Source organism: Microtus pennsylvanicus, chromosome 2 (genome assembly GCF_037038515.1).
Source record: "Microtus pennsylvanicus isolate mMicPen1 chromosome 2, mMicPen1.hap1, whole genome shotgun sequence".
NCBI lineage: Eukaryota > Metazoa > Chordata > Mammalia > Rodentia > Cricetidae > Microtus > Microtus pennsylvanicus.
In genome coordinates, this window is record NC_134580.1 from 40,624,274 (window position 1) to 40,649,701 (window position 25,428).

At 43.6% G+C, this 25,428-nt stretch overlaps 2 protein-coding genes across 4 annotated transcripts in view; both read left to right on the top strand.

The window, feature by feature from the left end:
• Hhla1 (HHLA1 neighbor of OC90) overlaps positions 1–10,688 on the top strand; it is a 33,183-nt gene extending 22,495 nt beyond the window's left edge. The window contains exons 13-17 of the mRNA XM_075963608.1: positions 2,746–2,814; positions 3,130–3,201; positions 6,807–6,963; positions 8,855–8,937; positions 10,414–10,688. Of these exons, the coding sequence (XP_075819723.1) occupies positions 2,746–2,814; positions 3,130–3,201; positions 6,807–6,963; positions 8,855–8,937; positions 10,414–10,457 (425 nt within the window). The 3' untranslated portion in view covers positions 10,458–10,688. The remainder of the gene's footprint in view (positions 1–2,745; positions 2,815–3,129; positions 3,202–6,806; positions 6,964–8,854; positions 8,938–10,413) is intronic.
• An 8,380-nt stretch (positions 10,689–19,068) lies between these two features.
• The window catches only part of Oc90 (otoconin 90), a 33,710-nt gene continuing 27,350 nt past the window's right edge, over positions 19,069–25,428 (top strand). For all 3 annotated transcript variants that reach the window (XM_075963609.1, XM_075963610.1, XM_075963612.1), the window contains exons 1-2: positions 19,069–19,114; positions 25,350–25,412. In XM_075963609.1, the coding sequence (XP_075819724.1) occupies positions 19,069–19,114; positions 25,350–25,412 (109 nt within the window). The remainder of the gene's footprint in view (positions 19,115–25,349; positions 25,413–25,428) is intronic.

The window sequence follows — 25,428 nt, forward strand, 5'->3', positions numbered from 1 at the left end:
GTTTGAGCGTCTTTCTAAAGTTTCAAATTCTAATACACATGCTGAAAGTAGTAAAAAAGTAATGTGATTTAATAAATGATGATAAAGATAAAACAAATTTTCCTTCCTTTCTCTATTCCAATCCTTTATTCTCTTTTATGAATAAATAAATGAATGCTCCTTCTTCACAGGATTCTCCCATCTGCCTCCTTTTTTCCCATGTTAATTATACAAGATGAAGGATTTCTTTATGATATTGTCATATTGCATAGAACATGTATTGACAATATTTACCCTTCTACCACTCTTCATTATTTCTACTTCCTCTACCCTTTCCTGTTCTCTTTTTATATCTCTAGCATTTTCCATTTTAGCTTCCTGTAAACTCACTTTCTGGTTTTTCTTTGCTTTGTATCATTGCCTGTTAAGCAAATGGGCAGTGGCCATGAGAAATCAATCCTCCAGACAGGTTAACTGCCTTTGTTGCATAGTATTAATGGTACTGTGTTGATTATATATACAGCATGTATATTTGATACAATGTAAGATGATTGTTAATTATACATACATATAGATGTATGCCATAAAGTTATGAGGAGAGCTTGAGCTATAAAAGAGAATTTATCAAATTTAATAAGTTGTTGTATTGCATATGTATCCATGTATGTTCATGCCTATGTGTACACAATGAAACCTCAGAAAATGGAAACAAAGCAAAATATATTTATATTCTAACCTTATATCTAACCTTACAGTTCCCAGATCGTATTTGGGGAGTTTAGTCAACCTGATTTTCATTTTCTTTACTTAATATTCAGGAATTGTCCATAATTTCTCTTCTCACAGACAAATTTTGTTTCTAACTATTCATTTTAAAAACGCTTTTTTCTGGTATTTACGGGTGACCAGAAGCCTTCTTCCACGCCCATCATGGCTAATAGGCTAATATGACACGTGTCATAGCTAGAGTTTTCAAAACTGTGAACTTGACACTCTCCCTCTAAAACATGTTCTCCCTAAAGTCTTAGGTCGTCAGCTTCAGGCTTCTCTGAAAGAAGCAGTCACATTAAGTTTGTCAGATGATTGTGTTTCTTACAAAATACAGGGATTGGACAGAGCACTTGAAATTTAACAGACTTCAGACACAAACATCTCAGCTGTCTAGTGGGATCTGGGAAAGATCACTTGGATACCTCTAATCACATAAACACCTGGTGCGATGATTTGAGCTCTGTCTGTCATTTGCACTAATGTGGAAGAAAATTAAAGCAAAAATCATTTTGTGTTGATCAGTGGGGCATCAGTCAGCATGGACCTCAGTTCTCTCTCAGTCTCAGACACAGCTGGACTGAAATCTTGCCTTTACCACACACGCTCACCACAGCAATTTTTCTTCTCCCCCTGAGTTCCCATTTTCTGGTCTGTTGGGTAAGAGTTGTCAGAGCTGTGACATCTACAAGCAGTTTGGTTCAGTTTGTGACATTTGGACAGATATTTCTTCCTGCAACTCTTCTCAGCTAGCCCAGACAGGAGTCCCGTGTCCCCAGTCCCTTACAGTTCAATATTCTGTGATCCCAAAGCCTTTGAATCAAATTAGACAATAGTCACAGACAAGTTGAATGTGGCTCAGGTTGTTCAAGATTTACATAGAAATCCAACAAGGTAGCAAGCATCATTTGTACCTTTTTACTGGAGGTTACAGCCTAATCAATACCTGAAGAGAAATCAAATGATGTTGACCCCCCCCCCCAAGAAAATGACCAGATTTCCCTTGGTATTAAGGGATCCTGGCAGTTATGGGCTGTGTATGGATGATAGTAGCAGTCATCTTTGCAACTCACATAGATGTCCATGGGGTGACAGCCATGTTGAATTGGACACCACAAGACTCCCAGTCCACGCAGAAGAGTGGGAACAAATAGTGGACCGCATTACAGAAATGTAGGCTGGAGCATGGGTTTCCCGCAGCCCCTGCACTTTCTACTTTATTCTCTGGAGTCCAGCCACAGAAGAGTCCCTCTTGCTCACTCCTCCAGGTCTTTGCATGGGCCTTTTGCTCAGCCTAGGAGGCCTATCCTTGTTAACTCTATGTTCCTCATTGCAGTCAGCAATGGCACCTGCTGAATTAGGTGCCTATCTATTGGGCCAGGTCGTAGCCCAGCCTTCTCTTCATTTATCCACAGAATTGAGCTGCCAATTTAATCATATCTCTCCCTCACCTTCTAGAAAGAGGGCTGCTTTGCTAGCTTGCCAGAGGTCAGGCTTATATTAGCATGGGTCAGGTCCTGAAGTGGTCCTAAAACCAAGACTTTCTGAACATGGAAGATAGATGTTGAACTGAAAGCCTAGGCTATTATTAAAATTATTGACAGGTGAATAATCAGGAATGTGGATGGAATCATGTGTATACCATGACTCAGATCAATTACAAGCAAGCCGTGTTCACTTTGTCTTAGAGGGCTCATATCCATACACTTCCGTGTTCAGTGCCATCACTGTCCCGTGCAGTGCCACCAAATCGTACTGATTTGGAAAGTTCCCAATGGCCCCGTTACACTTTACCAGCTACTGATGGGACTCATCCACTTCCCTTGCATACTCCAAGAGGAACATGATTGTGGCTACATTTCTTATTCATCCCTGCACCTTCAGCATCGTGATTGACATCAGCTCACCAGTCAGCAGCGCTGGTGAAACGTGGAGCATCTTCTTCAGACTGGGCTCCCGTTAGAAAGATGCATGCTCACCTCTCTCCTTTCCTCTCAGGAACACTCACTGCTGGAACACAGACTCCAAGTCCAACCAAGGCACCAGCCCCTAGAGACTCACAGACAGGTGAGACTGCATGGCCAAACCAAGAAACTCCATACCTTGAAGGAAAACATAGCCTAGGAGGAAGGGGCACAGTGGGACGAGAGAACCTGTAAGTATGCTGTCACTGATCTTGATTAGAGGAAAAAAAGCTCAGAGAAGTGGTTTCATTGTCTTGGTGCACTGTGCATTTGTGTGATTCCTTTCCCTTTGGCTGTCATTTCCTTGTAGATTTTAAGAACTCTTATCTTTGGAGTGTTGGGATTCTCTGATTCTATGTGTAGTAGCCCAAGGTCATATCATTTTAGTTTTGGAGAATCTTCCTCTTGCTCTTTGCAGATGCTGTCCCTGCAGAGTGGCCCTTCGCCCCTGAGTCAGAGTCAGTCCTGGTCCCAGTAGCCCAAGTTTCAAGTGAGTAGAAACACCCAGTCATTGCTTAAGCTTGTGTTTTCTTGCACGAGGTTGTACAGTCTAATAAAGAGGCTTGTTTGATAAATGTAGACTCAGACTGCTAGGATGCAAATCTCAGCTCATCTTCTTTTGTGAGGTGTGGCATCCAGGATTAATTCACCCGATTTCGAGCAAGAACAACTGCAATTACTGTGAGCACTAAAAACATCTGTTCTCTTTATTCCTGTCTGCATGGTTTTGTATAAGATAATGTGTACTGAACCGACTTGGGATTTTAAAGCTCTATGTTATTTAATCTGATCAATGTTTACTGAGTGAAAATCTAGAAATTGTGCTGATCGCTTTGCAAACAGAAGCTGGTTGTTTGGTTGTTAACTGAGCAGGGAGGGAAGAAGATGTAAATGATGGCTCCAAAGTCTAAGCTTTATTTACTGGATGTGACTCACTGTGGCTGTGTTTTAAAGGATGCTCTGCTGGCCACATCCCAGAACACTCCATTCCCATGGGTTGGGAAGCAGAGACTTCCTAGGCTAGTGTTTCTAGAACTCCCAAGACTTGAATTTCTTTTCTCAACTTTTGGCTGCCACACTCTCCTCTCTTCTGTGCTGTCAGCTCGCTATGAATGAAATTGAGACAAAGTAAGGCCTTCAAAGTTGGTCAGGTCCTCAGGCCCCACCCCCTCCCGAATACCTTTCTATACAAGCTTCCTGACTGTTACAATGCTGGTCAGTCATATGTCAACAGGGCATTATTAACTTGCGGGAGCCTGAACAGTCTCTTGTTTCATATATCGTCAGACCAACTTCAGCCTTCACAACATCCAGTGAAAGGTGAATGGGCCTTTCAAAGAAAGACCCAATTGTGTTACCAAGAAATTGTGTCTCTGTCTCCTAGGACATCCAAAGGTGGTGCCAACAATAGTCAGGTTGTGTTCTAGAATACAATTTAACTATATGTGCATCTATATTTACATTTATAGCTGTATCTATATAGCTGTCTCTGTCCATCTGTCCTTCCACCTATCCACCTGTCCATCATGTATCATCTGTCTGCATATCCTTGGTCATTTCTGCTGATATTTCTTCAATACCTGTCTGATAGATCGCTCTCTACTTACCTATCTATTGTGTACCATTTTCATCCTTTGTCTATAATCTGTCCCATGAAGTAGTCACTGCATAAACTGAAGAGGCTCTGACATCTTTGAGTAAATTATTTTGTTCATCCAAAATATTTGTGGTATGTGGAAATCAGTCCTTAGGGATGCTGATTATATGGTGGAAACGTGATTCTTATGAGTATGGACCTGGAGTCAGTTCCCTGCAGAATCATTCACTTCCTGTGCTGTGACATCGGAAAGTACCTGGTTCATAGTGATGCTAATGAAATATTGCTTGAGGTCTGACGGTGATATGTAGTGTAGGGGTAGTTAACATTTCAGTAGACCTGTGAAAAAATATTTTGTTTCTATATATTTTAAATATGCTTAGTTTTATGAACCCTCTCTCTACTTGATAAATATTACTGATAAATGACAATTTAAAAATTCTCAGACTGGGTTTAGGCTCAGTTGTAGATGACTTGTCTAACGTGCATGGAGACTTGGGTTCCATCCTTAGTACCACAAAAAGTCTTTAAAAGTCTCATAAAATTTATAATATAACCCAGTCAGTACACTAAAGATGTTCTTCAACTCAGTAATTGGTAAGGAATCCAAAAAGGTCTTAACTCTCTACTGATGCAGAAACTGAGGTTTGCAAGCCAATACAGGGAAGCGATTTTACACGAGCTTGCAATTGATAACCTATAGCAATAATTCTTCTTTTTTAAATGGTGCAAAAATCAACAGTGCGCTTGTTAGACAATGGTCGTTTCCATAGCTAAGAACAGGAGCTACCTGCAGTGTTCTCAGACAGCAGTCATATATTAGTATCGGTTAACTTGTACCCATTTAGGGATATAAAATATTGCTCAATGAGAAAATAGTTAAAGAGTTCCTTTCCTGGGCTGTGGAGTGACTTGGTTGGCAGAGTGCTTGCCTACCATGCATGAAGCTCTGTGTTTAATATCCACCACCACATAAACTGGGCATGATGGTGTATGTATACCTGTGGTCCCACAAATCAGAGGGTTGAGTCAGAAGGATAAGGAGTTCTAAACTAGTTCAACTATATAGCAAGTTTTAGGCAAACCTGAACTCCATGAGACTCTAAAAGAAAGTCAAATCAAAAACTTCATTCTCCAATAAAGCCAAATACTCCCCAGAGTATTTTCTAGGCAACAATCAGAGCTACACTAAAGAGAAGCCACTGTTCCTTTCTAGACATTGGGTCATTTTACTTGATGATGATGGGTGGCCCCTCCTGGGTGACTTTAACATCCAAATATAATTCAGTACTGGGTGGGAAGCCCTGTAAGAAGAGGATTCTGATCCTTCTTGTTTGCTGCTGCATTACTAGTCTGTTGGTGTCTGGCACATAGTAGAGTCTCAAAAAATTCAATAACTAAATCAACAATAATAGCTATTATTTGTACCTGTTTCGTAGCAGGAACATTGCCATATGCTCAGTGCAGAAGGATTTCTTGACTCCTCCCAGTTGCTCTGCATGCTGGGTCTGAGTCTCCTCATTCCTCTTGTAAGGGGGCCTGGGTGCAGGCTCTGGATTCAGTTTCAGGAGACCCGAGAGGATGAGATCTTTAACAACTCTATTTTCTTCTTTGATTAGTGTTTTTTTTCTTTTCCTAAAAGCCACATGCTAAACAATAACGAAAAGCTGGTTGTGTGATACATGATCAACCTCGTCCTCAAGGAGAAGCACTCAGCCCTGGTTGTCCAGCGACCTGGCTTGCTAGCTTTATGTTTGATCCTACCATTCCCTTCTGTATTAGCTTCTTGTTGTTGGGACAAAATACCTGCCAAAACTAGCTTAAAGGAAGAGGTTTGTTTGGGCCCGCAGTTCAAGGGTACAGTCCACCATGGCAGGGAAGCCATGGCAGTGGGAGCTGGGAGCAGGTGCTCAGATTGTGTCTACAGTTGGGAAATAGAGGGAGGTAAATCCTGGTGCTCAGAATGTTATCTGCTTTTCATTTAGTCCAGGATATCGCCCATAGAATGGAGCCACCCACACTTAGGATGGGTCATTGCATCTCCGTTAATCTAGTCTAGGTGATTTACATCACACCTTCTTGCCTCCTTACACATGTGTGTACATGCACACATACACACAACATATCCTCTGTATTTATAGCATTCTCCATTATCCTCCAACCAGCTATCCCCTTGCAAGATAGTAAGGTATCCTCTGCACCAGAGATGCCCTTCTCCTAGTGCATCTTTGTTCCACACTTGGGATGCCTCTCTAGAACGGGCTTCTCAGAAAAATCATGCCTGGTCTCCCTTAGGAGCCCAGTTCTCATCATTCTCTTTCTCCTCAAGTTTCCACAGTAGTTTCCCTGAGCAATAAAGAAACCATGCTCTCTAGAATGTCTGTTTCCAACCTACCTGAATGAAGAGATAGACTGAACTCACCTGTCACAGCCTTACCCCAGGGAAGATGCTTGTTGAGCTCTTATTGATTTCACATGTCTGAGATTGCATGTTCCAGGGTGTCCTCAGCCACTCCTCAAAGATGGGGCCATTACAGAAGCTCCCCTGCCCCTGCCCATGAAGAAACTCAACCCATGCCTGATGGAGCTCTGTCGCTTCTTCCAGCAATGCCTCTGTGCTAGCCGAAAGAGAGATCTCAGTTCAGAAGCCATGAGGTAACCTGAGACAGTGACTCCTCTGCATACCCTATCATTATAGACTTCTTATTGTGTGTGGTCTCCCTGTTAATGATCAGATACCCAGGCATGAAATATTCCCAGGCAGGTGATAGGTGACCAAAAGGAGTGTACTCTGCAGTGTGCCCTTATTAAGTTTAATAATATATATACTTTTATATTCTTGCAATCTATGACGGGGCTTTGTTCATCTCTAACATTCTCAAAGTCAAGTGCAGGATCTGGTTAATACACTTAAGCTGAGTTACACTTAGCTAATTCTATCTGAGATGCAGTGAGAAGAGTCGGGTGGAGCTGAGATGAACTGATTAGGTTGAATTGAATGGCATGAATTGAGCTATGTCGAGGTGAAATGATTTTGGACAAAGCGAGTTGGGCACAGAAGAGATGAGTTGTGCTTGGATGGCCTACGTTAAATAAGGTTAAATGAGATGAGGAGATGAGTTGAGGACAGGTGAGTTGAGTTGAGGTTGGGTTCAACAGGGATGAGTCACACTATATCTGGTAGAATTTCCACTGAGGACTTTGAATGTCAGTGTCCTCCACTTGATGAAATTTTCTAGGAAATTGTAACTAGAACATTTGCTTATATAGATTAAGGCCTTTAATTCACATCAGGTGTCGCCTGCCAGATGAGATGGTTGTAAAAATAAAATTGAAAGGCCCACCATACTTCATTAATGTGGTATGGACATTGATATGATCCTGCCCTTAAATACCAATAGAAGAGGATTCTGAGATGTATTCTTGGTTGCTAAATCCAGAGGAAAATGCAATCAGAGAAATGTATAGCATTCCCCAGTAAGCTGAGGACTAATTTCTCAATTCCTTAATGTTAATCTTAAAAGTTTCTTTATATTTCTGTATTCTAGATATAGGTGTCTCTCTAAGGTTCCAGCCTCTATAAGAACTCTACACCAAAACTCAGACTTCTCTTTCCTCCTGGCTCTATGGGTCAGTAACTGTTGAGCAGACATAAGTGTGCCTCTTCTTGACTTTGTTACTTTCTTCTCTTCTAACCTGTTTGGGACCAACTTCAGGTGTGAATTTGCTTTATTAAAGCACCTAGTTATTTCTACTCTCCTGGCAGGGTCCTGACTCAAATATTGGTGTTTCTGACTATTGGAATGATAGTGTTTTCTAGCACAGGTTGGAGTACCTAGGATAAAATCCACACCATCAGGCTGTAGGAATGGTTCAATGGTTAAGAGCACCTACCTAGTCTTTCGGAAGTCTGGGGTTCAATTCCAACACACCTGGCCCAACCACCTCAGATGCCAGATGCGTCACAACAAGACAGTGAAAGTCCAGGATGAAACCTCTCTTTGTAACAAGCCCATGGTCTCTCCACTGCAGAATTCTGAAGCAGCACTTAGTGCCTCAGATAAGGAGCTGTGGATCACTTTGCAATGCATTTGCTGTATGGCTAGCAATAGAGTTCTTCTACTCTCTTTCTCTCACAAATACAAAAGAGCATCTTCACTTACAGAACATTTACACATTAGTATGGTTCAAGAACTTCACGCCACACCTGTTATTTCACTTAATCTTGTGTTATTGCCTTTTACTTACATAGTAAGAAACTAAGACATAGAGAATTAAGCACTCAGCCTAACCTCACACATTCTAATAAACTGTAGAGATCTAAGATTAAAGATAAAAATAAACCTCATTGGTCTCAAAGGCTGAGCTCTTTCCTAAAAGTATACTTCTCTACCTTTTTCCCATAGTCTATAAAGATAAATAGAGGGTTACTTGTTGTAACTAAAGGGCCCTGTTTGTATTTGTGTAATTACTCTTTTTGATCCTTACTGTCCTCTCGCGGTCCTCATAGGAGAGTGACTACTCCCACCTCTGCTTCAACCTTTAGGTATTGCCTGGACTACTATTCCTGGTTCCTGAGGAATTCAACGTTGATCTGTCGGAGAGTGAAGAGGGTGCCCCACTCTCACAGTAAGTACCCGGCTTGCTGGTGTGGTAGCTCAACCGTGAGTACATCTGATGGGAGGGTCTGGTACGCTCACAGTTTGTCTCACTTTGGCAGATCCAGAAGACTGCTGTAGCTCATGGAGTCATTATCAAGTCCCGACAGACTTGTTCAGTCAGCCTTAGTGTTTGCAAGGAGTATAGAAAGCTGTGGAGCCAACTGACACAGGCTACTGCGTCTGTGTGAACCCAAGTCAATCCCTTGGCTTCTGAGTTCCCATGCAAGCTAAAAAGACAAACAAAAATGAAACAGAAGACAAACCCCACACAAATACTGAAATTCTCAACCAAAGCACATGCAAATAATTTAGCGCACAGAGGACTTGACGTCCTAGAGGTGGGCCCATGTCCCTCCATCCTTGTCCCGATGCCTTAATTGTGCACAGAAATCTCTCCCAATCCCACATAAAAGGGGTGAGGGACTAGACTGGTCTGTCCATTCCCAGCACCAACACTGAGCTATTTCATCATCTCATTGACCTTGACTCTCGGGTCAAGGAGCTCTGGCCTTTTGAAAACCATGGCATTATATTATGTCCTTGGAAAACCCCTTCTGATATGAGCCAGGTGTTCACATGGCCCAATCTTGTAATGTGCTATCTTTAACAAACAAAGTCTAGCCACCAAATCTTTCTTTATGGAGCAATGAGATGCACAGGATCAGTGCCAGCATTTCCTAGACACTTCTCTTGCTCTTTTAAGCCCCCACTATTTCTCAAGTCTCAGATGTCTGCCTCTCAATCTTTCCCTATTCTTCGTTTACAATGTTTCGTTCAGAACCTCTCAGAAAAATCAAGCTTCCTTACTCCCCTGCTTCCTTCTGTGCCCTCCACTGATTCTCTTCTTTTTCCTTCAATTCTTCTACCTCAAACACGAGTTCCCCTATTTCTGATGGGCAACCATTATCTCGTTATCTCCTTTCCTATTTCTACCACCACCTTCATTCTACACTGTAAAAGCCAGACAGTGGGGTGAGGGTTCCGGCATCCAGGGTAGAAATCCCTTGTCTTGGTGTATGGGCGTAGACTAGGACAGCCTATCAGCACATCATCCAACATCTCATCTCTCCCCCCTCCCCTGATGCAACTTCTAAATACACAGCAGGCTGTGTTTACTGATCAACATGATAATGAGTTTAAATGATCATAAGGCAACCTGGGGAGATGAGTTGGAGAAAGTTGGTTACCAGAAAAATCAGCATCTGGGCTGAAAGTAGAACAAACAAACAAACAAAAAACAAAAATAGCAAAAACAAAAAAACCAAGGCTGTTCCTTCTTCCACTCTTCTGCTGACCGGCAAGGAGCTCTCACAGGAGTCCCCTAGAATGTACTTGCTCTGCATCTGCCCTCAGGAGGAACCTGAATAATGGCTGGTACTATTTGATGTTTGTGTCTCTGGTCTGTTGCAATCTCAGTGTCCTGATACCCTTTTTGCTCTTTCAGCCTTGAAGCAGAAATGCCTTGAGAATGTCTGCAAGTCCGTGTGAGCACCTCTCAGGGACCTCCCAGTGGCACCAAGCCTTCACCCTGGCTTTGTTCTAGCTCGACTGTATTTTCAGAATCCAGCCATGCCCCACCCACGTCATCTGTAGAGGGAAGGGGGCCTCTTTGGAGGCATCAACCTTTTCTCTCTTGTCAGTCTGTGTCATGCACTGAAGGCAGAGGTTTCGCAATCAGTGGAGTAACACCAGGCTTCTCTGCTGCTTCAGAGCAAAGGAAACATATGATTTAGCTTCCAGAACCTACCATCATGCCTGCAGCAATTCAGATACCAGGAGTACCTGGGGAGAGGATTCATTTTAGTGTTCACGCAGCGGTTCAGCATAGATACCTGTGCAAATTCCTGAAGGTGACTCAAACTTGGGACTTTTGGTGGATGCCAACAAGAGGATAAATTGAAAAGGCCTGACTCTACTCCAGTGCTGTGCTGGTGGTGAATTCTCGACTGTACACAACTAAGCAGGCGTGTCACGCTGCAGCTTCAAGATTCTCTCCCAAGGAATAACCATTGAGTCTGTGAAGATGAGATAAATACAGCCAGTTTTCTAGGGGCAAGAAGGATGACCACCTCAGTTAGGAGTCAAAGAGATGTCCCTTTTATTATGTGTAAGTTAATTGGCTCGGACCTTTCTTATGGACAAAGTTTGGCTGTCAAGTGTAACAAGACTTAACACAAGCGACACAATGTTAGCAGCAACATTGTGAGCTTAAAACCCAGCATGTAGGCCCCCAACATCTGCTAAACAGAAGATCTAATCCGTCAAAGACTTAGGCCATAGTCTCAGGACCCAGGGGAGTCTCTAAACGTGTCAACCTTTCTTTCTGACTTCTGTAGTTTTATTTATCACTGGTTTTGCTAACAAAGCTACTATTTTTATGCAGAAAAAACAAAGAGAGATGAGCTTGGGGCTGCACGATTTGGGCAAGTTCCTCACACGCTTGCCAGCTGGCAAGCAGCACAGACTGTCTGTTCTTTACTGGTGTCTGTTCGTTCTCTGGTGAAACTGTCTCACAACAAAAGGATGGCCAAAGCTCTCCAGAAAGCAACTGGTCATCTTGGATGGGCTGGTGGCTCAATCTAACATATGAAGTTGTTTTCTTTTTTCCTTCCTTCCTTCCTTCCTTCCTTCCTTCCTTCCTTCCTTCCTTCCTTCCTTCCTTCCTTTTTATTTCTGAGATAAGGTTGTTTCTCTGTGTACCTCTGACTGTCCTGGATCTCCCTCTGTAGACCAGGCTGACCTTGAACTCAGAGATTTGTGTGGCTCTGCCTCCCAAGTGCTGGGATTAAAGGCATGCACCACAACTACCTGGCTACAAAGCTGTTTTCTTAAGGAGAGCCCATGTGGATTCAACTACTCCATTCATTAGGAATAATTACCAACCATAACTGAGCCTTGAAAAACCTCTAATGTTGGGCATCTTTGAGGCCTGTGCAGGGATATGATATATATATATATAGTACTGAGGACAAGAGCTCAGAGGACCAGATGAGACCAAATCTTGGCAGTCACACTTCCTGTGTAACAGCAGCAATGGTGGGAAGGGCACAAAGTCCACATGCAAACTGTCAGCCCAGTAGTGAGTCCTCTGGTCTCTAGAGCCTCAGGAAGACTTAAGCATATCTTGGTTTATGTAATGGCTATGGAGAGCAGAAGTTTCAGTAGATGTCACAGAACTGGGATTCTAATTCATGGATATGTGGCTACTAGTGCTTAACTGATTAGGTAAAGAAGCCCCAGGTGACCAAGTAAATTGCATCATTGCCCAAACAACTTTATTAAGCTACATTCTTCCTGGAATGAAATGGAGGAGGTTTTCTAATGTGTTCCATATCCCAAAGACAAGCTAGGTTGGCAAGAGAAAGAGAAGAGGAAATAAAAAGGAAAGGAGTGAAGAGGGAAAGAGAGGGAAAAGGTTAGAACGGTATAGCAAGAGACAGAAGGAGAGAGGGGCTGGGAGAGAGAAAAAAATGTGTGTGCATCGGAGTCCCAGGATTGGTCTCTGTGTGCTTTGCATGCATGTTTTCCTCTTTCTGCAAAGTTCCCTTCCAGGCTCATGTGAGTAGGGAATACAGTTGCTTTCACAATGAAATCTGTCACTAAACTCTCATTGAGAACAGCTCTGCCGTCTCCTGTCTGTGAGCCTGGGGAAACTTTGCTTTTACTCTACCTGTTGCAAGGCCTCGCTGGCTGGTCGAAGCCTTGCAGCTTTTCCCAAAAGCTCAACAACAGGGAAAGTCCCTTCCTCTCCAGCTAAACTTCCTGCCTCTACCTTGTGCCTTTATTTGGAAAATATCCCTGGGCCTGGAAGACTGACCTTATCTGAAAGCTGTGTCTAGGGCAGATGCTTGACTTATCTTTAGCTTAAACACTGGCACGTATTCCTGCTAGAAGTCTTGTACTAGGAGCTCTGCTGTAGAACCCTACTGACACATACACAGCCTTGTGATAGGAGTGAGTGTGCCACTTAATGAAAATTAGGGTTTCTTCTCAGGATCCCCAATCCTATGTATTCCTTATACACAGGAATGAAGTTGAGCAGATTTCCTGAAGTCTGTCTCCCAAGGGCTGTCTCCATCGTACCCACAGCTGTCTTAAACCCTGGACCCTGCTTTTGCTCCCCCCACCCTTATAGAACAATGCAGCCAGTGACCCCCAGGAAGAAAGAGAGCCACATCAACCAACAGAAAAGTGAAATCTATGGCTCTAGAGATTATTTGACATTTTGACAATGTCTAGTTACATTGTTTAGAGGGTATGGTAGTGGTTGCTTTGGGCATTTAGTTGGTGCATGGGAGATCTTTCAGTGCCCAGGGCATTCATTCATTTCCACAGAAAAGAATGATTTGACCAAGAGTGTCAACAATAGATGCTAAGATACATTCTTTGAGTTAGATATTTTTTACCCTCCCCTCCTTATGAAAAAATTGCCTGATATAAAATCTCAAGGAGAAACAATTTGTTTTGGCTCATGGTTTCAGAGGACTTTGCTTGGCCTCAGGTGATTGACACATTGTAAACACATGGCAAAAGAGGTTTTTGCCCAATTGCAGACTAGAAGCAGAATAAGAAAGAGAGACAGAGAGGTTGAGAGGGAAGGAGAGTGAGAGAGACAGAGAGACAGATAGAGACACATACATACAGGCAGGCAGATGGACAGACAGACAGACAGACAGACAAAGAAAAGCCAGGAACAAGATCTGTCTCACAGTAATATACTAATGTACATCCTCCAGCTAGGTCCCACCTCCCAAAGCTTCCAAAATCTTTGTGAATAGTGCCACTAGTAGGGAACGAAATACACAATACACATGTCTATGGTGGGGGCGGTTCATATTTAAAGCATAGCAGCATATTTAAACTATAACATATTTAGGCTATAACATGAGGAGGCTATGGTGGAAAATCTTCAAATCCCTTACAAATGTCTAGACCTACCCTCCTGGACAGGTTGCTAATTCCTTAGCATCATACCATAGCTATGCTCTTGAGATGCTGAGAACACGGGTTTGACTGTATTGAGACGTGTGCCCCATGGACTTGGCAGCTTTAGCAATGGTGGTTGGTGTAGGAGATCCTTCTGTTTATGTGTTGCTTTCATTGGTTAATGAATAAAGAAACTGCCTTGGCCTTTTGATATGGCAGAACTTAGATATGCTGGGGGGAGGGGTGGGACAGAACTAGATGCTGGGAGAAAAAAGGGCGGAGAAAGAAAAGCCATGGATCTTCCACCTAAGACGGATGCCACAGATTAAAATCTTTCCCAGTGAGCCACTGCCATGTGGCAATATGCATATTAATAAAAATGGGTTAAATCAAGATATGAGAGTTAGCCAATAAGAAGCTAGAGATAATGGGCCAAACAATGATTTAATTAATAAAATTTCTGTGTGGTTATTTCGGGACTAAACTAGCTGGGCTGCCGGGACAAACAAGCAGGTCCTCTCCCTGCAACAGTGACTTCTGGGTTTGTGAAAACATACTGAAGCCTGCGTAGCTCCAGTCCTCTGTGCACCAACATGACCTAATGACAAGTACAGGCAGACGCTCCAGCATACAAGGACAGCTCCATCTGTGGAGATTCCAGTGGACTCTGCTGGGAAGGCTCCACTGACCCCTGCCCCTGACCCCTGAGCCATTCTGTTCCTTCAAGAGGCAAAGCTGGAACAAGAAGCTCAGAGGGTTCATGGCCAGGCTGACTTGATCTGTGCCTAAAAGAACGGCATGTGTGAGCAGGGACAAATATGTCTAAAATGCTTGCTTGAGTTCCATGCACTTGCAATTCTCTCCTCCTAAAGTCACACAAACAGCCTGATGTGGTGGCTGTAGGGGCAAGGACAAAGTCCTGGAAAACGCCAATGGCACACTGTTGGGGAGGAAATGCTTTACACAGTATCCTGAAGAAAAGAGAGGACTTTGAAGAGCTCCTGAACAGTAGGATGACCTCCATGTACAGATATGGAAGCCAAAATGGAGCTAAGTAGGGCTGGCAGCAGAACCGAGGGCACTTAATTTTAAAGCTGTGCTTGACTGCATTCCACAACTTGGAAAAAAAACCATAAAGTAAAGAGAAATCAAATTCCCATGTCTAAGCAAGCACTTTTGAAGAATGACCTAAGATAAGATATTCTCGTAGCAATATTTAGGGAAGACAAAGCCTACCTTTTTCCTAGCAAGGGAGTCTGTGACTTTCAATATTTTTCATCCTCTAGAGTTTTTCCCTTGTGACCCTTAGACATAATCAGGGAGCCTGTGAGACATGGCAGTGGGGTGGGGTGTGTGGAACAGGGCAGCCATTGTCCTTTAATTAGAGCTTGGGTCTCCCCGTGGGGATCAAGACGGGACTGTTTAATATGGAGCCTTCACCTGTGCCAAGATATAGCATTATGATACCTCCTCCCTCTGATGCAGCTCACCTGCCAGAGTGCATGAAAAACTCTTGGTGCGAGTGGAGGGGGGTGGTGTGCTCACATGACTAGGGGTCTTTGCCTGGGCTATAAAAGACTGTTCCCATTTGCTCAAAGCCAAGCATCCTTGGATCATTCGATAGTCGTTGAGTGAAGCTTCACTTCACGGTAGGTACCTACTTCTTGTGATGGTGTAAAGGGATAGAGAGAAAGGAAGAGATGGGGGAGGATGGGGAGGCAGGGTCAGGGAGATGGAAGAAATAGAGGAAGACAGGGAGAATGAGTAGAAGAAGGACGAAAAGGGAAGAGGAAAGAAAAGAGAACTAGACGGAGGCTTAAGTGGGTGGATGAAAAGGAGAAATAAAGGAAGGGGGGAAAGAGTGGAAAGGGAAGAAAGGCTGGGCATTTAGTGCTGTGTGAGTTCTGGATGTTATAGGAATACCAAAGGCACTCTGGGTGCTTGTAGGAGGAGACACAGTGTCAAGTGGGCAGCACTTGCTAAAATGCTCTTGGAAATCTCCCGCCCTACCTCCCTACCACACACCTCACTCCAGCAAGGGTCCCACAAGCCTGTGGGTCAACAACTGCACAGGGAAACTCATGTGGGTGGGTGGTCCTGAGCACGGAGCTCCAGCCTCATGGTTTATAACAAGACCCTCCTAGGTCAACTTCATGAATCCCATAAGAATCCATGCATAGGAGAATGAGCGCCATCTGTCCAGCCACAGAACCTGACTACTTCTAGCCCAGTCAGCATGATGTGGCTCCAAGAGACAGTCTAGTGGCCAGGGGTTAGCTGTCAGGAGGTAGCCTTGTAAGCAGGATTATCTGGGCAATGCCTGCCAAGAGCAACCTTGAGGTACAAGACCGGCCTCCTGACTGAATTGTAGCAATAATCAGGAGGCTGCTTATTTATTTTGGATCATGTGCCTGACCAGGGAGCTGAGTAAAGGTAATACCCACAAGGCAAAGACTTTGGCTAGATCGGTCAGTGGTATAAAACACAGACACTGGCAGTCGTGTTGCGGCCCCTGTGCCTCTGCCTCTTCTAAAAGCAGTTCAATAAGTTAAGACCTAACTGAGCCTCTGACTTTGTCAAAAAAAGGGACTTTTTTTTTGTCTTAGGGTTTAGTTTTTTGACAGTGTGTGTAGCACCTGACATAATCATCCAATAAATGCAAGAAATAAGATCCTTAAGTTTACAACCTAATTAAAACTTTGTATAGGAAATGCATACGGTTTTATAAATATAAATATACATGTATTCACCATCTTATCAATTTTCAAAGGACAGCTGTGTGAAGCAATTTTTTTTGTTTTTGTATCATCTTCTCCACTGTCCACTTCCAGAATTTTTTTTTAATTCCCCAACTGAAACTCTACAAAACAACCCCCCCCCCCCCCCGCCCGCCGGCCCCACTCTTCTCTCTGATAACTTCTTTCTTAATCTAGAATAATGGTGGAGTCCTGCTTATGGTCAGGTGCTTTTCTCATTTGCATTCCCATAAATACATCCTAGGTACTAGAACCTAGTGGTTCTCAACCTTCCTAATACTGCAACCCTTTAGTACAGTTCCTCATGTTGTGGTGACCCCTCCAACCACAAAATGAATTTTGTTGCTACTTCATAACTGTAATTTTACTACTGTTATGACTCGTAAATATCTCTGTGTTGCAATGGTCTTAGGCAGTCCCATGAAAGGGTCATTTAACCCCAAAGGAGTCTCAATCTGCAGGTTGATAAGTGCTATCCTAGGAGGAAGTAGTCAAGTGGCCTTCATCCTATATAGACTGAGCTGATGGCCAGCAGGGGAAGTACACTCCTGAGACCTGGGTCAGAGGTTAACTAGACCCTCAACTGTATTTCCAAAAGAGGGGCTCCCATACCAATGGGACAGAGGTCAGCACAAGTCTTCTGCAGCAGGGCAGTCCACTGCTGCAATCTCAATTGCTGGTGCCACGGAGCTGCTCAGGTTCTTCAGTTATCACAGCCCGAGGGTAGAGGGCTAACTCACTTGGGCCCCCGCAGGAGCTACCCGGCAGACTCTGCCACTGTAACAGTGGTGGCCAGGAGTCAGGTACGTGGGGAAGTGGGACCTTTGTACCATAATTCGTCAGCCTCCAAGCTTCAAAGGCTTCATCGTGAAGCATGCAATTAGACTAGATGATGCCCACGCATGGTCTTTCCAAGTCCCCATTACAGTCTTCTCTCCTGGGTAATGGGAACGGTAACCATCAGATGCCATAAGCGCTGGAATGACGACTGGATTGGCAAGGGTCTGGTGGCCTCTTTCTTGTGAGTCTGACTTAATAGGGAGTCTCCAGGCCCCCAGGAAAGGTATTTCCTGCACACTAGTGTAGGTCCTAGCGCTTAGCACAATTCTTTGGGAGACTTGTCTCTCAATTCATTTCAATATGGCTTCAGCATGAAAAGGGAGAGGCAGTCAGAGCTGCGTCTACAGAGCTTGTCTGATGTTGAGAGCTCAACTGTTCTAAATGATTGCAGGTAGAGCATTGTGCTGAAGGAAAATCACACAACAGCTTAGTCCGATCAGGATTCTCTTTCATTCAAAACACATTCATTTTGCAGCCACAAGGGGCCATGCTAGAGGCAGGTTCATAGAACAGTGACCTTAGAGCCCACAAGGTCTTCTCACTCAAGACTCTCTGTACTAAACTGAGTTCCTAGACTCCAGCATGACAAGCGCTAACGTGTGGAGCACCGTCTTTGCAGCTAGAAGAACCCATCATAGAAAGTGCCCCTTCTCCTAGGTTGATGGCTTTGCAGAGGCACACTTGAATCCAGCTTAGTAGTTTAGGGGCTTCAGTACGCCCTGTTGGCCAAGCACCCTTGTGCAAAACACATTATCTTCAAACCTATATGTGCTACTGGGATAGTCTGGATCATGCTGTATCGTTGTTCATACAATGCCCTGAAATCAGGATCTAAAACAGAATAAGCACAAGTCGACCAATCATTTTCCACTGCTTAGGGAACTATAACTAGGGAGAAAAGTATTTCAAAATCCCTCTGGTCTCCTTTCTCCTGTTAACATACTGTTGTTGGGCATTAGAGTGCCTATTCAAGTCAAATACTTGGCGATCTGAACACAAGAAAATGTGATGGGATTCCAGGACTCTCGTTCCTACTTTATTCCTTTGTCCCTAGAGCAACCCCTGAGGATATCCACTGATATCCTAGGACTGCAACCAGATAATCCAAGTGCTCAAAAACTAAGGACGAAAGGAGCTGCTCCAGGAGAGGACCATTTGTTGGCACGCAGCGCCCCCATGTGGTCCCCTGGTTTATTTATCTCTGGAGTGGTGTTGGTAGGGTTCAAACCCACCTCCCTCCCTCATGCTATGTCTTCAGTAAATTCATGTGGAATAAATGCATGAAGGAACAAGACACTGCCATGTCTTTGGGGAGAACACAGCTAACTTTCCATGTTACTGCTGGGTAAACTGAGTTTCCATGAGGGAACACTAGCTCTTCATGTCAAAATTGCTAATTAGTATTGAAGCTGGGACAGAAATACTTTCAGAATTTGTGCCTCTGGCACAAAGGGGGCGAGAAGCTTTCAGTGGGTCTTATACAGTATTTTTAACAGCATCCTTGTCATGTTCTGCTGGCCTCTCTCCCAGGGAGCTGCTCTAGTCTACGCCCAAACCTTGTCCTTTGTTCTTCCACAATGATCATGCTGCTCACGGTTTGTATGCTGCTGGTCCCCTGTGTTGGTGAGTAACGTTACTGGTGCAGTATTTCCAGCTTAGCCTTTGATGACATCACACAGATGCAGAAAAGCTTTGTCATACCTGCCTTGCATATTCGTTCCTCTTTATCCCTGTGCCTAAGGGGTGATGGAGCTTGAACATCAATATTAAGTTACAGCATTAATGTTAACTATTAAAAACCCTAAAAGTCCTAGCACAGAGGAGAGAGAGTTGGCATTAAGTCCCACCCTTAACCAAAAAGCTGTTTGCAACTGATTTTTTTCCAGAAGAAGAAAAACCAGTTTTCTCCAATTTAGTGTTACCGAGCATGTCAGCCACTCCAGGGCAGGGCCCATGCCCAGTAGTAGCTAGCCAATGCAAAGCAGGCTCCATGTTTTTATATGTGTTTTTTGTTTTCTTTTTTTTTCCTCAGATTTTTTCTTACTGGCTTTTTCACATGTTTGTTTTTCCCTTTGTTTTTCTGTTTTATGTTCTTTCTTTTTTTTGAGAGAGAGAAACAACATGAAGTTGGTGGGTAGGGATGTGGGGAGGATCTGGAGGGAAGGAAAATATGATAAAAAATATTATATGTAGAAAAACCTAATTAAAAAAGAAAACTCTGTCCAGAACTTAGAAGTTTAGAAGGGGGTGCAGAACGGAGGAGAGGTGGGCTCAATGCGAGCATCTTATTGGCAAGATCCCATCATCTGGGAATGCAGGTTTTTCTCCTTGGATGGTGAGCTACCGCACACCACACCCCTCCCAATCGCTAACTCCTTGGGGGCACATTGGCCTTCTCAACACAGACAACATTATTTTCACCTCAGTGGGCATAGGCACCACCGAGAGCCAACACTTCCAACCTTACACACCATCTAAATGGAAGACACTCAAACTTTGCTCATTCACACATGCAAACCCTTTGCTTTCCTTCCTCCACAGTATCTCCTATCATTCACTAATCTGGGCTCCTTGCTCTTTATTCCTCATCTTCTCATGTTCAGAGACACACCCAACCTATACACTGCCTCTTAGAGACCCCTCAGGCATCTCTTCAAACAGCAGAGACAGTGTTGATCGTGTGTGTCATTTATGTGGCCAAGACCCGAGATAGCAGACGGGACACATAAGCTTGCATCTGGTGCAGAAGCATAAAAGTTAGGAATGGCAAGCTAGCATTTGAGAGGGGACTCCGGCTCCTCACCCGAACACAGGCCTTCCCTCTGGAACAGAACTGGCCAGCTGTTCACTCACCAGCCTCCCTCCATATGCTTTGCCAGATCAAATATTCTTGTCAGGATTCGACTTTCCTCATATTTTTTTAAAATGCAATTTTTTTTTATTGATTCTTTGGAAATTTCACATCATACACCCCAATCCCATTCATTTCCCAGTCCCTCTGTGTCTGCTCTTTACCCTTGTAGCACCCCCAAAGGAAACTTAAAAAGAAAGAATAAAAATTTAAAAATACAAATAAGAATATTACACAAACAAACCAACAACAAAATAAAAAGAGAGAAACAACAACAAAAACAAAAAACTCTGTCATTCCCTCCTCTTCATTCACTTCCTGGTTTTTAAAAACTTATTCTGTTTGTTAGCTAATACTTCCTTCTTTCTAGGGAGCAAATTTCTTTTTGCTCAAAGACAGTTCTTTTATGTGCACAATTTATAAACTTTCCCTATAAAACTGTAACCAAGAAATACCTTCTGTCATTCTTGCTTTCCTTTACTTTCTTCTTTGACGCTACATTTCAATAATAAAGTGAAAACCGATAGATCTATTATGAGGAATCATTTGATTAATATTTTTTGCTTTACCCTAGGAGATTTTTACTCTCAAACACAATACTTGACTTTGAAAACAATATGGTCATAGTAACTCAAAATACCAATGCACAAATTTGTGTTTGGGTGTGTGGATTTGAATGTGTTCTAACCAGAATCCTAGTTTTATAGGGTCTGGCCACCACTGAGATATCCAACCAGCTTGCTGGATCCTGGAGGGCAAAGGGACGTTTCAGAGGCTTCTGCCTAGAGAATTGAGAGATATGTATGTCTCCTGAGAAACAGAACCTAAGGCCTTACCAAGGGCCCAAATGTTTCTTCAGAAGAAATGCCCACAAGGAGTGGAGCAGCAAGCAGGGAAGGCCAGCTCTGTAGTGAAAGAGAGTGAGGAGCAGTGCATATATTCTGGGCAGCAGCTTGGTCTGAGGAGTCCTGTGTCCCGGGGAACGTGGCCTAGGTGGTATACCTGCCTTCGCATTCTCAGGCTGGAAGAAACTATAGGGAGTGTGAGGGATGAGGAGGAATGGGGAGAGCAAATAGCACAGGACCCTCAAGAAGCTGAGCTGCCTCTTTCCAAGAGATGCCATCTGTGTCTGCCCCTAAGGTCACTGAAGTAAAATTTCGAAGCAGCTTATTTTTCCATGTTAGTTTTCCATTACTGTGGAAAAGTACCCGAGGAAAACTGATTTAAGGTATAGATTGGAGGGCTGGAGAGACAGCTCCGTGGTTAAGAGCACTGGTCGCTCTTCTGATACAGTGATTCACAACCGTCTGTAACTCCAGCTCCAGAGAATCCAGTTGCCCTCTCTGATCTTCGTGGGCTCTACGCATATGCAGTGCATATAAAGGCAAATATCTACATAGGAAAAATAAACCTTTCTTCTAGAAAAAGTTCTCTATTCCCTTCCCCAAATAAAGAGCCACCAGCTGGGCAGTGGTGGCACACACTTTAATCACAGCACTTGGGAGGCAGAAACAGGTGGATCTCTGTGTTCAAGGACAGCCAGGGCTACTCAGAGAAACTGTCTTAAAAAAAATCCATTAAATGTGTGGTTCAGTTGTTGTATATTCATTCATTCATTCAACAACAAATATACTGGGGCCTGTGTGTTCTCCTCACATACATAACATCGATCACACAGATATGTGTGTTTATATTTAAATGCTTTATATATTTATATATAATGTATATTTATATATTCAATATATCTTTGAATATGTGTACTTGGGGGAGTAGAGAACTTTTTTAAAAGATATACAAATATATGTATATGGTATGCCATATACATATTTTTTCATTCCCTAAACTATTGATGCTTTACAAGTTTGTACTCTAGAGATTGCAAAACACATTATTTTAAATTTGAACCAGTAGTCTAAGATTGGAATGTTTTCTTATACAAAGAGTTCAAATTGACAGCAAAATTTGATTTTATATATATAATGATATATGATTGTACGTGTTTTCAATAAGTCCCTAGGGTACTGCAGAAATAGTTGTCATAAATAGATTATGGCAACATGGAGGGGGATACACAACGAGGGAAGGTTTTCCGTGTAAGCTGTTACCCAGTCCAGGTTAGGATTCAGTCAGGCTTTGTGAATTTCAAGTTTAAATATAAAGCAAGACAGGGACAACCAACCCAGAACAGGGAGCTCAAGTCCAGATACAGCATAAGCTAAGGTAAGTAGCACATGACCTTTGGTGCCTCAGCACTGCAGGGGAATAAAGGGTACAGCAGGGCATGATGGGACAGGGGACAGATGGAGAGAAACTTTGTGTTCTGGATCAGCGTTGCCTCATTGCCCAGCTTCATGTGTATTGTCTATAAAGTGGTAATGACGGCATGCAGTCTGCAGCCCTGGGGAAACAGACAACACAATATAAACCACAGCATCGTCTCTAATCCTGACAGGACCGCTCTTGCTCAGCTCCCCTGAATCAGCATTGATTGTGTTCTGCCTCTAATCTACTCCCTTTGTCCTCCCTCCTACCCCCATCCCCAACACCTGCCCCTATCTCTCTCTGACTGCACTTCCTTCATGAGCTAAATCAGTGTCTAGGACAAATAGTCTAACATCTAGGAGGGTTTTTAAAGTTGGTGGCGCAATTGTGTGGGTGTCAAGGTCCTTAAAGCTACGTGGGTGGGCTGGAGGAGGGTCACAAACCTGACGAACCTGTCTGGGAAGTAGCTATTTCCTGCTCCCTGGGGAGGAAGGCCTCTCTACTTGTGCAGAAGACACAGGAAAGATGTCAGCAATTGTCGTCAGCGCTCCACAGTCTCGGCAGGAGTGAGCAGCAGGTTTGGCAGTTGTGCCAAATGCTTCTGTGCTGAGGAATTTGCTCAAGGTCCAGGAGGAGGACTTTAATGGAAAGGAAGCCCTGAGCATCTCTCCTGCCCCTCAAGTCTGTGTTATGCAGGGTCCTGCCCACACCCAAACACCATCAGTCCCGGACAGGAAGGAATCTGCTCTCCATGGAAACCACTCATCCAGTCTAGAAGACAGATGCTCTGCTGATGCCTATAGCTCCCAGACACGCACACGCACATGCAGTCCACTCACAGCCCCATCAGCAGGTGTCATCAAAGGAACAGGCAAAAATTTGAGGTCAATGACCTTTGATCTGGAAAAGTCCATGGAAATTCTCTAACTCCTGTTCTGTCCTTAAAAAGGAAAAATAGGCAGGCTAGGGAGGGTAAAATGTGTCTAAAGCCACAGGGCTGCTGACTCAGAACAATCACCAGTCTCCCTCTCAGCCAGGCTTTTAAGACTCGAAATCAGAAGACAACAGAATCAGCAGCCCTCAAATAAGACTGGAAATCAGAAGACAACAGAATCAGCAGCCCTCAAATCTTGGTCAAGGGTTATCAGAAGAGGGCCAGTTGGGCATGGTGGTTCCCCGCTATACAAAAGGAATGCTGAGAGAGAGGCATTGTGAGCACAATTTAGGCAATCGTGAAAGAAAGGGGGTAGGAAGGGCAGGACTGGGGATGTAGCTTAGTGGTGTAGTAGCTTTTCAGAGGTGTGAGGGTTTGATCTGAAGCACTGCCAGAGGGGGGAGAGAGAGAGAGAGAGAGAGAGAGAGAGAGAGAGAGAGAGAGAGAGAGAGCGCCTTGCTCTTTTGTTGGTAATACGTTTACACACACACACACACACACACACACACACACACACACAGAGAGAGAGAGAGTCCTACTAGCTGGGTACAGTTGTCATTCAATGGGATACTGCTTAAACATCTTATATGCGCAAGATAATCCCCTCTATGCACCTAACACATCCCAAATCCCAGCACCAATCATGTAAGATTGGGAAGTCTAGGTAGCCTTTTCTGATCCAATCAGGGGTCTAAACAAGAATCAAGCAAAGGGTCAGCCAGGGTATCCCCTGAACAGACTGAATCTCCCATGCTTCTCTGAGGGTTGAGTCTTACAGCTTTCAGACGAATGGGGTTTCCAAACAGTGACAAACTGGCAGGCCTAATTGCATCACTGTCAACTTGAAGAAAGACAAAGATGTGACAGAGACTAAAGAAATGGCTCGGCAGTTAAAAGTATATGAAATCTTTAATGAATAATGAATATTGAAATATGGAGAAAGAGAATATAGTGCTCGTGCAAAGGACCTGAATTCTGCTCTCTGTTCTCAATACCTATATCTGCTGCTTCACAATTATCTGTAACTCCAACTCCAGGGCATCTGATGCCTCCTGGTTCTGTGGGCACCTGTACTCGTTTGCACATAGCCCCACACAGGTAACTCATATGCTTTATATCTCTGAGGGAAAATTGGAACAGGAACTTTCAGAAGATGGGTCTGTGGCCAATCACACTCCAGCTTTCTGATCTAGGTTCTTCATGTTTCTTCCATGTTGGGATGCATAAGATGGTGCCCACTTCATACTGTTATACGTCTAGGTAGCATGATTCAAGGTAAGGCTTTAATGTGATGTCTTCAAAATCAGCTGAAAACTGGGCCAGTCTTACATCAGATTGGTTTGATCAAAATGTTTGCTGTCTCTGTACCAAAGAAATTTGGATACTAATAGTCAGGGGACAGCCTGGTCCTAATTATGAGATCCTTGGGAGCTGATGTCTCTTCCATGCCTCCACGTCTTTTTGCTGGTACTTTATCTCAAGAATTCTCAAAACAACTATCAGTCTAAATAACACCGTACCTTATCATGTAGGAATATTAACCAATGACCAGGTCTCTTCCTTCCTTATCAGAATGCCACTGCTAAGGGAAATCACTAGGAAACACCAGGGGTAGCCATGACACCTCTTTATTTCCTGAGATCCACCTAGGTTGAGTGCAGCACCTGTATTACAAAACCTGTGTGGGATTGAATTTGGGGTTATCCTCATTGTCTTCCTAATTGATAACCTCCTCAGCCTTAGCCCAGGGAGAAGCAAAGCAATGGATGCTTGTGCTAACTTTGTTCTCTTTATCTCTGACTTACTTGCAGGGGGCCATGCTCTGGACACCCCAAATCCCCAGGAATTTCCTCCAGGACTGTCGAAAAATATCAGTAAGAATCTTTTGAT